The sequence below is a fragment of the Molothrus ater genome, chromosome 1 (genome assembly GCF_012460135.2).
Source record: "Molothrus ater isolate BHLD 08-10-18 breed brown headed cowbird chromosome 1, BPBGC_Mater_1.1, whole genome shotgun sequence".
Classification (NCBI taxonomy): Eukaryota; Metazoa; Chordata; class Aves; order Passeriformes; family Icteridae; genus Molothrus; species Molothrus ater.
The window spans coordinates 86,593,995-86,606,014 of NC_050478.2; the positions used below are offsets into that span (position 1 = coordinate 86,593,995).

Genomic DNA, 12,020 nt, shown 5'->3' on the forward strand with positions numbered 1-12,020 from the left:
TTTTTTAGGCAACCTGCTCCATTGTCTGACTGTCCCTGCGGTGAAAGAACTTTTTCCTTCTATGTAGTTGGAACTTCCATTTCAGTTTCTCATCATTGCTTGTCAGTCTCTCATCATGCATGTCCATGAATCACTCAATTTTCTCAGTTTCCCTCCTTGTAGGTACTGGAAAGCTGTCATTAGGTTGCACCAAACCCTTCACTTCTCTAGGTTAAAACAAGCCCAATTTCCACAGTCTCCCCATCTGGTTTCTGTGTTCCAAGCATCTGACCATCTTGGTGGCCTTCAGCTGAATTTAAGCTTATAAATATTTTTCCAGTACTAGGGAGGGCCAAAACTGAATGCACTATTCCAGATGTGGTTGAATGAGTGTGGAGTCAAGGTGAATAAGTGCTTTCCTCAGCCCTCTGGCTGTGCTTGTGGTAGTAGAACTCAGTACACTGGTAGCAACAACCTCCACTACCATGAGCTGAGTACACAGTAACAAAAACACAGTGTCTGCTTCCTACAGCTAAACGGCTTCTGGAACATCGGGTCCTCCACTGGATCACAAAGGTTAATCAGCCCATCTCCCATGATTTAAACTCAAATTTAAATTTGCATTTTTTGTAATTTCAAGTTGGTTCTTCACACAGTATGTCAATATTCTGCAGTGTTTTTCTTTTCCTTGAAAGATAACATTATTTATTGTCAAGAATGTGTTTTTTTTTTTTTTTAATTTTACGCTGTGACTAAGAGCTATATGCACTCTAGGGCACATATGAATGATCCATTAATATATTGTTCAGATGTTTAAAATTACTCAGGCTAATGTTTTGTGCCTTTCTGCACACCTGAGTTAATACATACCCCGGAGTGCTTTCCTGCTTGGTTACAGCGCTCTCTACTACAAAAAAACCTGGGACTTGATTGCATCCATATATTAATCACAGTGGATGTTTACATAGAATGACTTCACTTAATTGCATAATGATGAAGAAGCCGGATGTACATAACTGTCTGGCTGAATGCCTGACTTAGGGAAAAGGAAGGCTTCCCACAAACATTTTTACATTTCCACAGAGGGCCAAAGAAATCATAGAAATGCTGGACATATTTTTTCAGATTGTTCAATCTATTTTTCCCCATGATATATAGGCATGCTTTGCTGGATCATATATACATATTTCAGAGAGTGGTTTTTGTTAATCTCCTAAATAGCAAATAATTCCTGTCTTTAATGAATTACATTAAAAGGTGAAGTGCTTAGTGGCAGGAACTCATGTAAAAGCACGATTAATCACCCTGGGGTTTTTGGCTCCAGCAGGCAACTCCTTTAAGCTACTTCAGAAGGCTTCCTCCTTCCATTTAAGCTTTCTTTTGTTCTCCTCCTGCAGGACTTCTTAATGTTCATTTTTGGGCAGTTCTGTTTTTTGGGTTCTTAAAATAAATGGATATATTTATTTTTAATTTCTGTCAGGCATATGTCCTCTTGTTATTCAAGCAAAAAAAATGGGGCTTAGTGTTTCTGAATAAATTACTCAGATGAATTACCATCACCCAGTCAAGAGTCACTTTACAGCTGTACTTCAGGATCCTGTTTCTGCATATCTCCATTTTTCATGTTCTTATTGGGGTAAGGAAGTAGGAACATTTATACAGCACTGGACTGTGAGATGCACAAACATATCATGAAAGATGGAAAAATATTTTTAAATATGAAACTTCAGAAATGGTTATATTTGATGGACCAGACACTTGGAAGATTAAAAAAGAACTGCTCTGCCAGTGTTGTATTTTTGAGATCCAGGTAGTGATTGGTGTGCTGACTAATATAAATTCTCAGACAGGAAATACGACTAGAGAAATCTCATTTTTCCTTTAATATTATTGCATCTCCTGGGTGAGACTATTTGAGAAAGAGATACAAAACAAAGTTTAAAATGAGAAAATGCCAGGCTCATACAGAGAAAGATCTGATCTGTTCTGGTGCAAGAGCTGGTTTTAACTCAAGTCCCACATAGCTGATGAGCAATGTTTAGGAAACCATTACATACACAGATTGCTTTACTGCTCTGTGTAGTAGTGTAAAATAAGGGCTCCTAAAAAATTCCAATGAAGCATAGAATAATACTAAGGATAAGAAACAAAAACCTGCAACCTGCATATAAAGTAAGAGTGCTGTACAACCTCTTGGTGGCTATAATTACGTCTCCTTACTAGAGCGTCCCAGTACCATGATCTACAAAAACATCCAAAGAGTAATTTATTCACAGTTATTGTCTTACGCTTGCACGTGGCTCCTTTCTCCCAGAGCGGGAGAACACAGCAGACTATCCTGACAGAAGGGAAGCAGTACAGAACTTTGTTCTTAGGAATTCAGGGGGAAGATGCTATTGCAGTCTGAACACAGGAATGGGCGGGAGAAAACTTGACATCTGTCGACAGCTCCGCCCCTGTGGGTCTGGGTGAAATTTTAAAGGCAGGTGAATAATGTATGACTTGTTTCTGAATGAAAGCTGAGGTTTTCCAAGCTCTGCAACAAATGAACCCTCCATTGTGCTTGCTTCCTGTCGGAGAGTCACTTTGCTTTGAGGAAGTCTCATGGCCGATTTCTGTTCACTGATTGGATAAATTTTAAAGCTTTTAAATTAGCTTACTGATGTAAATACTTATTATTACAATTTTAAAATGCGTTACAAAATTTTATGGGAAAAGTGAAATCTCTATTTTGCAGTGTAGTTTATTATACAGTATATATAACACAGAAGGTAAATCTTCCAGTATTCAAATATATTTATTTCAAAAAAATACCAATCTCAGAGGAGGTTTTTTTTTGTAAAATGTTTGATAATCTGGGAAGATTCAGAGGAAGGAGTAATAAACATTTTTACAAACATTATTAAAATTCTCTACCAATTTCCTTCTTTTCTTCCTTTTTCTTATTTGATTTATCATATAAATTTTACTGTTAGTTGCTGCAAACTTTCTAGTCTTAGGTGTGAAAGAAATAGTTCTTTTTCCATAGTTGCTCAAAAGTTTCTCCTGCTAACATCAGAATACATATGACTCCAAGAAATGCTATTTGGGTGTTGGTTACTAGATTACCATTCATATTTCAGTTTTCTAATGGATGCATCCATGTTTGCTCTCTAGCTCTGTCTTAATTTTACTTCACTGGTCAGTTCCATTTAATGCCAGAGTGTCCTCTGCTGTACATAGCAAAAATAGCAGTATGTTACAGATTCTTTCATTCATGGTGATCAAAAGGCAGTGAATAAGAAATTCTGTAGGGATCTGTGCAACTTATTTCAATTTCTCTGTCAAAAGCATTTTTGAAAAATCCTTTCTAGTTCCCCCCAAATCACTCATTCTATAGATGATTTTGTAAATACAATTCACATTAAAACCTCCTAACATTCCCATTTCACCCTCACCAAAGTTTTTTGTTTAAAGGGAAGATTTCACTGAGAACAAATATTAGGAAAATTGCCCAAAACCAATCCACTGGGACACCTTCCCTGAATGTCTGATATGAAATAGGGATAAACCTTTATGGAATTAAAAAAAAAAAAAAAAAAGCTGTAATGAGTGGCCAATTCCCCACAGTGCTGTGCAGCTCTTCAGAAGGACCTCGACAGGAGACATGGGCAGAGAGGAACATTCTGAAATTCAACAAAGGCAAATGCAGGGTCCTGCACCTGGGTGTTGCAGTGGTTTCCTGTCTCACCTATCCCAACCCCCTCAGGTGTGCCAACCTTTCCCCCTCCCCCTTTTGCCCTCCTGCCTAAGAGCTGTCCATCAATCTTAACATTCCAGCAGGGCATCGTGTGGTTGGCAGATGCCCCTCAGCTCTGGGCTCATTGGCCTGTCCTAGCGTCTGTATCCTTGGGCCTTCCCCTCCTCACACCTGGTTGGCCCTCACCTGTCCCTCCCCTCCCCCTGTCCCCGGGGCTTAAAAGGACACGAGAGCCTATGGCTGGGAGTCTGTCTGGGAGTTGTTACCACATTCAGAGGTCTACCATGCTGAAATTAAGCTCTGGATTAAGACTCTACAACAGAACCTGCTTCTTTTCTCTTCACTGCCGCTTCAATCTTTTCCACCAGAGGTAAACTGAGTTCCTTTGCCTGGGTTTGTTCTGAGTGTCCAGCTGCAGTATCCAGCCGGCCAAAGGTATCTCTGCGGTGAAAACACCACAGCTGAAGCCTTTGGTCTAGCAGCGAGGCCAGACAAAGCTAGGCAGGACACACCCCGAAATATTCGGGGTCTAATATTTAATACCTGGGGAGGAATAATATTTAATACCTGGGGAGGAATAACCTCAGGGACCAGGACAGGCTGAGGGCTGAGCTGCTGGAAAGCAGCTCTGTGGAGAAGGACCTGAGGGTCCTGGTGGACAACAAGCTGTCCATGAGCCAGGAGTGCTCTTGTAGCCAAGAGGCCAATGGTGTCCTGGGGTGCAATAGGAAGAGCATTGCCAGCAGGCAAAGGGAGGTGCCTCTGCCCCTCTACTCGGCCCTGGTGAGGGCACATCTGGAGCGCTGTTTCCAGTTCTGGGCTCCTCAGTACCAGAGAGACACGGAGCTCCTGGAGCAGGTCCAGCAGAGGACAAGAAAGGTGATTAAGGGACTAAGGATTAAGGAAAATCTCTCTTCTGAGGAAAGGCAGAGAGAACTTGGCCCTGTTCAGCCTTGAGAAGAGACAACTGAGAGGGGACCTCATCAATATCTGTAGGTATCCAAAGGGAGGGTGCCAAAAAGGCAGATTCAGGCTCTGTTCAGTGCTGCTGAGCAACAGGATAAGAGCAAACAGGCAGAAACTGATGTCCAGAAAGTTACACCTGGATATGAGGAAGAACTTTACTGTGCAGGTGATTGAGCACTGGAACAGAGTGCCCAGAGAGGGTGTGGAGTCTTCCTCACCAGAGATACTCAAGAACTGTCCAGACACAATCCTGTGTCATGTTTCAGGGATAACCCTGCTTGAGCATGGAGGTTGGACCAGATGATCCACTATGGTCCCTTCCAACCTGACCCACTCTATGATTCTTTAAAATACTCCACAAATATTTTTGTTCATAACTAGCGTTCTACTGTTTGATGAGGACAAACTGGGTGTATAAAAGGTCATAGGTATGTTCCATTTTAAGGATGGATAGTTAGCCATTGTCAGGATGTCCTAAGAGTAAGGTATATGCATATTTTTCTAATTAATACATATGCAATTTTATAGAAAAATACTGACAACTGCAGTCATGATTATTAGCTACAGACCCAGGATTCAGGATAGACCTTAGGAGTTAAGGCAGATAGCTCTCTGTCAGCCACTTGGCAATGTTTAAAGTAAGAAATTACGTCAAGTGTTTTTCAGATGGACAGCAGGGAAGGCTAGAAATGCTCACATCAAGATCAGGAATGCTATTCATGTTAAGTAGCACAGAGTACCTTCCCTGTTCAGAGAATCCTTGAAAAATGACTGAAGATGACATAAAAAAAAAAATTGAAAAGAATAGAAAGGTAAGCAGACAGTAATTTTTATTCACTATTTCCAAAGTAGCAGAAGTAGCAAGAATGCAATGAAGCTTTATGGAGCAAAAACAAAGACGAAGCATTTTTGCACATAATCTTGTCAGTGAACAGTAGAATTCTGTCACATGATACTGGTAATGTCAGAAATCAAAAATAAAAAAGACAGCTTTTAGAAAGGCCAGACACCTTTGTGGAGTATGTGTCTACCTGCAGATGTGAAATACCATATACCCAAGTGTATTGTAAGGAAGTGCCTGGGGAAGAAGAACCCCAAGTACCAGCACTGGAGAGCAGCTCTGTTGGGAAGGCCCTGGGAGTCTTGGTGGGTGACAGGTTGACCATGAGCCGGCACCAGAGGGATTCTGTCATGCATTGGGAAGAGCACTGCCAGCAGGTGGAGGGAGGGGATCCTGGCCCTCTAGCTGGCTCTGGTGAGGCCACATCTGGAGTGCTGTGTCCAGTTCTGGGCTCCTCAGCGCAAGGAAGATGAGGAGCTGGAGATGGTCCAGTGGAAGCCACAAAGATGATTTGGGGTCTGGAGTATCTCTCTTATGAAAAGAAACTGAGGCAGCTGGGGATGTTTGGTCTGGACAAAGGAAGACTGAGAGGGGATCTCATCAATACACACAAGTATCTCAAAAGCAGGTACCAAGAGGATGGTCTCAAATTCTTTTTGGTGTTACCTAGTGACAGGACAAGGAGCAATGACCATAAAATAAAACACAAGATCCACTCCAACCTGAGGAAGAACTGCTTTATGGTGAGGGTGGCAGAGCACTGGAACAGGCTGCCCAGGGAGATTATAGAGTCTCCCTTTCTGGACATACTCCTGTCTAACTTCTCCAGGTGACCCTGCCTTGGCAGGGGGTTGGACTGGATGATCTCCAGAGCTCCCTTCCAACCATAACGATTCTGTTATTCTTAACCTGCTGGGTGAAAGAAACCGTTAGGCCTAGTTTGCCTTCTGGAGGCAAATTTACATTTGCGTTTTTTGTTATTTTCCAGAGCAGGACGCTGATAGACTGACCCCGCTCCTGAGGGATCCCGTTCGCGCGCGGCCCCGACCCAGCGCGAGCTCGCGCTCGGCCGGAAGTGAGGGCAGGGAGGGGGCGGGGCTGCGCGGCTCCCCACGGGCCTCGGCCGCCGCCATTTTGTTGGCGCCGGGCGCCGCCGCCGGGGTGGGAAGGGCTGGGAATCGTCCGTCGGCTCCTCCCTCGTCGGGGCCGAGAGGCGGGGACTGAGCGCGGCCCGGCCGGGACGGGACGGAGCGGCGGGGCCCAACGCGGTGCAGCGATGTCGGCGTTCTCGGAGGCGGCGCTGGAGCGGAAGCTGTCGGAGCTGAGCAACTCGCAGCAGAGCGTGCAGACCCTGAGCCTGTGGCTCATCCACCACCGCAAGCACTCGGCGCTCATCGTTAGCGTGTGGGAGCGGGAGCTGCGCAAAGGTGAGCGGGGGGCCGGGCAGGGCCCGCCGGAGGGGCCCCGGGGCGGCGGGGCCGGGCGGGAGGCGGAGGCGGCGGCCCCCGTTTCGGAGTGCGGGGAGAGGGAGGGTCCGGCGGGGCTGCGCGGCCTGCGGGGCCGGGGAAGCGGGCGGGGAGAGAGCGAGGATAGGCCTGAGCGCCTGGGGAGAGCGGAACTGTTGGGGCCAGCGTGAAACGTCGGGTCTCCGTTCCTCGGTGACCGTGGGCTGGCAGGTGCTTCTTCTCCCTTTTTTTCCTTCCACTTCTCTCGCTCCTTTCTTTTCCTTCCCATTTTCCCGTCACTCCATAAAGAGATGTCTCTGAGGACGCTGCCCCTTGTGTTTTATCTCCCGTTTTTTAAGGAGAAAGGAAAGTGGGGAACCGGAAGGAATCCGATGAGCCAGGGTTTTAGGGCTTTTTGTTGTTTATATTAATTACAGCTCTTTCAAGACTGAGCCTTTTTGCGTATTATTTGTCATCGTCTGTTGTGATGGTTAGCTGTAATACTATTTGAATTCCATGTCTGCTCAGGTTTCCTTTCCAGAAACTGTTCTTGTAGGGCAGATGAGGATGGGAATACACTGAGGGAAAAGCAGTGTAATGTATCCAGAGTGGTTTTTACTTCCTGGTTTTGCCAGATGGTTAATAAAAATGTTAACATAATAAAACCGTAAGTTTCTTTAGCTGTGATTAGCGTGCAGACTTAAATGCTAATGTGGCTTTCCATTTAACAGGAAAGAACTTGCAGCTATAGACTGTGGTTCAGGGAGTGAAAGGGAGAAATGGTATATGAGGGTTTATTTGACCTGACTGGATAATAACTTGATCTTAAGTTGGTTCATCTAAGAAAAAGAAAACCCACTTACTGGAACTCTCCTTCGATGTACAAAATGATGCTGTTTTGTAGTAGCTTCCTTTGGAGCCTCACTAATATGTGGATCTTCAATGGGAAAAATAGAAGTCTGAATCTTTTAGACTAAGCAGAAAAACAGTACTAACCCATTACAGGACTTATGAAAGAGGAAGGAAACACTGAGTTTCATGTAATATGGCTACTGTGGTTTTATTAAAATACTCTTTTTCTGGGATTTGTTATCTTTTGAACTTTGAGGCATGAGTTAAATTCTTTTTTGTATTGACTGAAGGAAGACTGACTTGGTGACATTATTCCATCTTAGGACATAAACAATTTTCATTGTGTTAGTTGCAGGCTCGCTTTTTTTTTGATCCAGGAGCAAATGAACAGATCTCCCATCTGTGTCTGAAACATTGCACATATCTGGGACTTCTAATCAAGCCTAGAAATGTGAAATGTGGTGGGCCCATTAACATGACTGTTTGGGGTTTTGAATGATACCAGGAAGGTATCTTAAACTAATTTAAATAGACACAGAGTTTTGGTTGCTCATCTTAATTATCATGCACAATATTAGTTCATAGTAATCTGTGATATTAATAGGCAGTCCTTAACTTTAACTTTCATCTTGTGCTGGTTGACTAACTGGAGAAATTAAATCTTTGAAACCTGGGTATTGAGAGGCAAGGATAACAACCTTCTTTTGAGCTTTAGGTGAGAATAACTGCCATAATTGGGTTTGTTTTGTTTATTGAAGTTGTTGTCCTGCTTTTGCTGCTTCAAAGTAAGATTTTGGTGTGACCTCTCTTCAGATGCCAACCTTCAGGGGTCTGTGGAAGGCATATGTGAAACTCTGCCTGTGCTAGGAGTAGCTTAGTTGCTTTCAGGGTCCTGACCCTTCTGGGCTTTTAGGCCTATGTGAAGTGTTTTGTTTTGGAAGATAGGAAGCTTCATTTAAAGCTGCCATAGTTAATATACACAGGATGTATTTTAGTTTCCTATTTCTTATAATATCTGAGCTTCATAAATGCTAGCTTGCATTTACCTGATACTAACTTCTGGCTAATTGCTGCACAGATTTGTAAGATGGTGCCTAATCCCCAAAGGTGGAAGTAGTCATCTAAGCAGACAGCATGGGAAGTACGAGAGGAAAACAACTGTCCTGTGGTGAAGTGAGTGCATAAAGCACCACAAAGTAGGATATTGGCAATGAGGCCATAACTAGAGTAAGTTTAAGGCTCCTGACTTGCCTGTCATTCAAACCACAGAAACAGGATTTCTCTTCTACCTGAGAGGAAAATTACCTCTATTTGGGGAATATGGATATCAAAATTATTGACGTTGTCAGCTGTTACTGCTAGCCAGTAGTGTCCTGGAACCTTGAACCTTGCCTTTCTAGATTTTATTTCCTTTCATTGTATCCCCTTTTTATTGTCACCCCCCTCTCCAGACCTTCCTTCCAGCCTACTGCTTTTCAGGAACGTTGTATAACTAGTTGGGTTGAACACAGTACAATGACATTGTTCTTTTCTGGATGCTTTCAATTTTGGTAAAAGATCATTTGCATCGATGAGCTTTCATGAGCCTTTCTGAACATGTCTCTAGCTATTCATAAAGACAAGTCCTAAGATCAGAGCTCGCTCTTTCCTAAATGTTTGGTTCTGATTCTTCTATATTTCAAGTAATCTTTTTCTTTATGCCACATTGGACTAGAGGTGAAAAGATAGCTTTTCAAATCTGCCTATAATTTAGACAGCATAAGATGTTAGTGCCTTTCTGTTTATTTGGATTAATTGGCAGTGGTCAGGTCCCATACTCTGGCATCCCTATGGATCATTAATATGCCTTTGTGTACAGGTTTTCTTGAAAAGCGTGTACTGAGGGAAATGATCCTGCTTCAGCTAGATTTCAGAGGTATGAAATGTAATTCTCAAAGTTAAATAGTTAATTACTTGGGAGTCATAAGCTTATTCAGTATTTAAGTAGTACTAATTAATTAACTTGTGATTACCTCAGTCATTTTAAAGAGGCAACTGGTGGGCCCATTTAACCCTGTGTAGTTTTGTGTATCCATAAAGGGAATGACTTACAGGGTTTCTTTTTAAACTGAGTAGTGGCATAACATACAAATTTGTTGTGTAAGCCTGCAGTCACTGAATGGCTGATGGGAAGCCCCTTAGGAAGAAACACCTTTGAGTAGGCTCTTCTGAGATGGAGTCTCTTGAGAATTATTTTTTGTTGTTTGCAAGTCAGGTATGTTCTCTTGCATACATCTTTTGCTCCCTGCTTTCAGGAGGCTCTGCAACTGTAGAGATTTGCTACGTGTTAGTTCATGTTTTGAATTAAAAATTTCAGTTGTGTAATTCAAAGGATCTGCCTTCAAGGGTGAACAGTAACTGCCTGTTCAGTAGGCTTCATATGCAGTTTGCTGTACTTGGTTAAAATGTGTTCTTTTTCAAAGGAGAAAACCCCAAATTGCTAAAGGTTTGTAATAGGGGACTAATTTTGAGTTCCAATTAGTTGTCCATATGAATCTTTTCCTGGCATCTCATTTTCTTTTACCTTTTCCAGGTTCAGTTCTGTCACTTGTTAAGTATTTATTTTGTAGTGATATTTTAGTAAGCACAGAATTCTCTTTAAACCTAATTTCAGATTCGAGTATCTGTTTCTTCAGGGCCCACACAGCATCTCAATGATAAGTCAGTAACAGAAACTGATGGTGATCATCCCCCATCCTCCTTAATCACTTGACCTCTTGTTTAGGCTGTTATCTGTCACCCCACCCGTGTCACACTGATCGCTCTCTTCCCTGCACAGCTTATCTAGGTCAGTAGACTCATTGTGTATTGCCTTTAGGAGAGCCACAGTTGTGTAGGTACATCTGGGCTGCTACAGGGAGATGTATTTCTAGTGCTTGACTCTTCCAGCTCACCTGCTGTTCCAGTTTAATATGTTTTTTCTTTGTTTTTTTTTTTTCCTGGTGTTGAAGTCTTTCAGTGGTGTAAGAAGCTACATCTTTTTTGCTTATTTATGGTTTGTCTACAGCTTCTGCTACTGGGACATATGCTGCTGCTTGGGTCCTCATCCAGTATAGCTGTTGCATTGATGAAATATGTTTTTCTGAAGCTACTGGCTGTTGTGGCAGCTGCTGAAATTTGGAAGATAGAGGATTTTAGTAAGTAAATTGAGAAGGCCTAGCAACACTTTAAGCAGATTTGAAAGTTGTACTACATCCGAACTACTCTAATATTTAGCTAGTTTGGAGCACAATTACAGCCAAAAGTGGTTGCGATATATTGACTTGGAGATGGGAAGTGGATCACAGGAAACAAGTTCCTGGAATAAAGCACTTATTTTCTCTACCATGTAGAGTAGTTTTTTCTGCCAGGAGAAGGAATCTTTTCTTTCTGGTGATTGTAAGATTATTTTACTTAGTGGTGGTAGAGTGCCATTTTCCAATGTGAGAGAATAAATAATTTTGGTTTCTTTTATTTAAAAGAAGCAAAGCTATGGCTTTTGGATTTCACTGGTTAGGCCCACATCAATCTTCTCATCCACACCAAAAGGTTTGGAGAGCAACAAAAAGGCAAAACTTCACATGAATGGGTGTTGTGGAGTCTAGTTAGGGAAACTTATTTGCTGTGTACATGATTTACAAAATGATCTGCAGTTAGGAGCAGCAGAGTGGCAATATAAGAGCCTTTTATTTAAAACAATTATATTTGGGTTGTGTAGTGTCAAACCTGCGTGTCTTTTACCATTCTGTTTCTGAAAAATGTAGGGTCTTTTTACTATCCTGAAGCTGTTGTTGCAGTTGATTCATATCCATCTCGGCATTTTACCAGCCAGGTAAGGCAATGAAAGGAATTGGTTTGTTTCATATGTTCAGGTGGTTCAGGATGCACTAAGTGCAGTGGGAAGCCTCTGCAGTGTAATAATGTTGGAATGGTTTCCTTGGTCTGTGACCAGCTTTCTGGCATTCCTGTGGTAATTTGATGCTAGTGGCCTTATTCCCAGCAGTGGCTGTGTTGTGTTCCCTTTGTTACTAGGCTCCAAACCCAGTCAAAATACTTGGACCCTCAAACCTTGAACACATTCAGTGGGCAATCCCATTTCCCTCTTTGAAGAGAAAACATGGCAATTATCAAACCTTGGTAAATTTAATTCACCAGGTGACTGCACAAGGTGGAATGCTTA

The 12,020-nt window shown here is 42.6% G+C and overlaps 1 protein-coding gene across 1 annotated transcript in view; it reads left to right on the forward strand.

Annotated features, from left to right (window-relative positions):
- The first annotated feature begins 6,696 nt into the window (after nucleotides 1–6,696).
- The window catches only part of RPRD1A (regulation of nuclear pre-mRNA domain containing 1A), a 43,755-nt gene continuing 38,431 nt past the window's right edge, over nucleotides 6,697–12,020 (forward strand). The window contains exon 1 of the mRNA XM_036400031.2: nucleotides 6,697–6,952. Coding sequence (XP_036255924.1) covers nucleotides 6,802–6,952 — 151 coding nt within the window. The 5' untranslated portion in view covers nucleotides 6,697–6,801. The remainder of the gene's footprint in view (nucleotides 6,953–12,020) is intronic.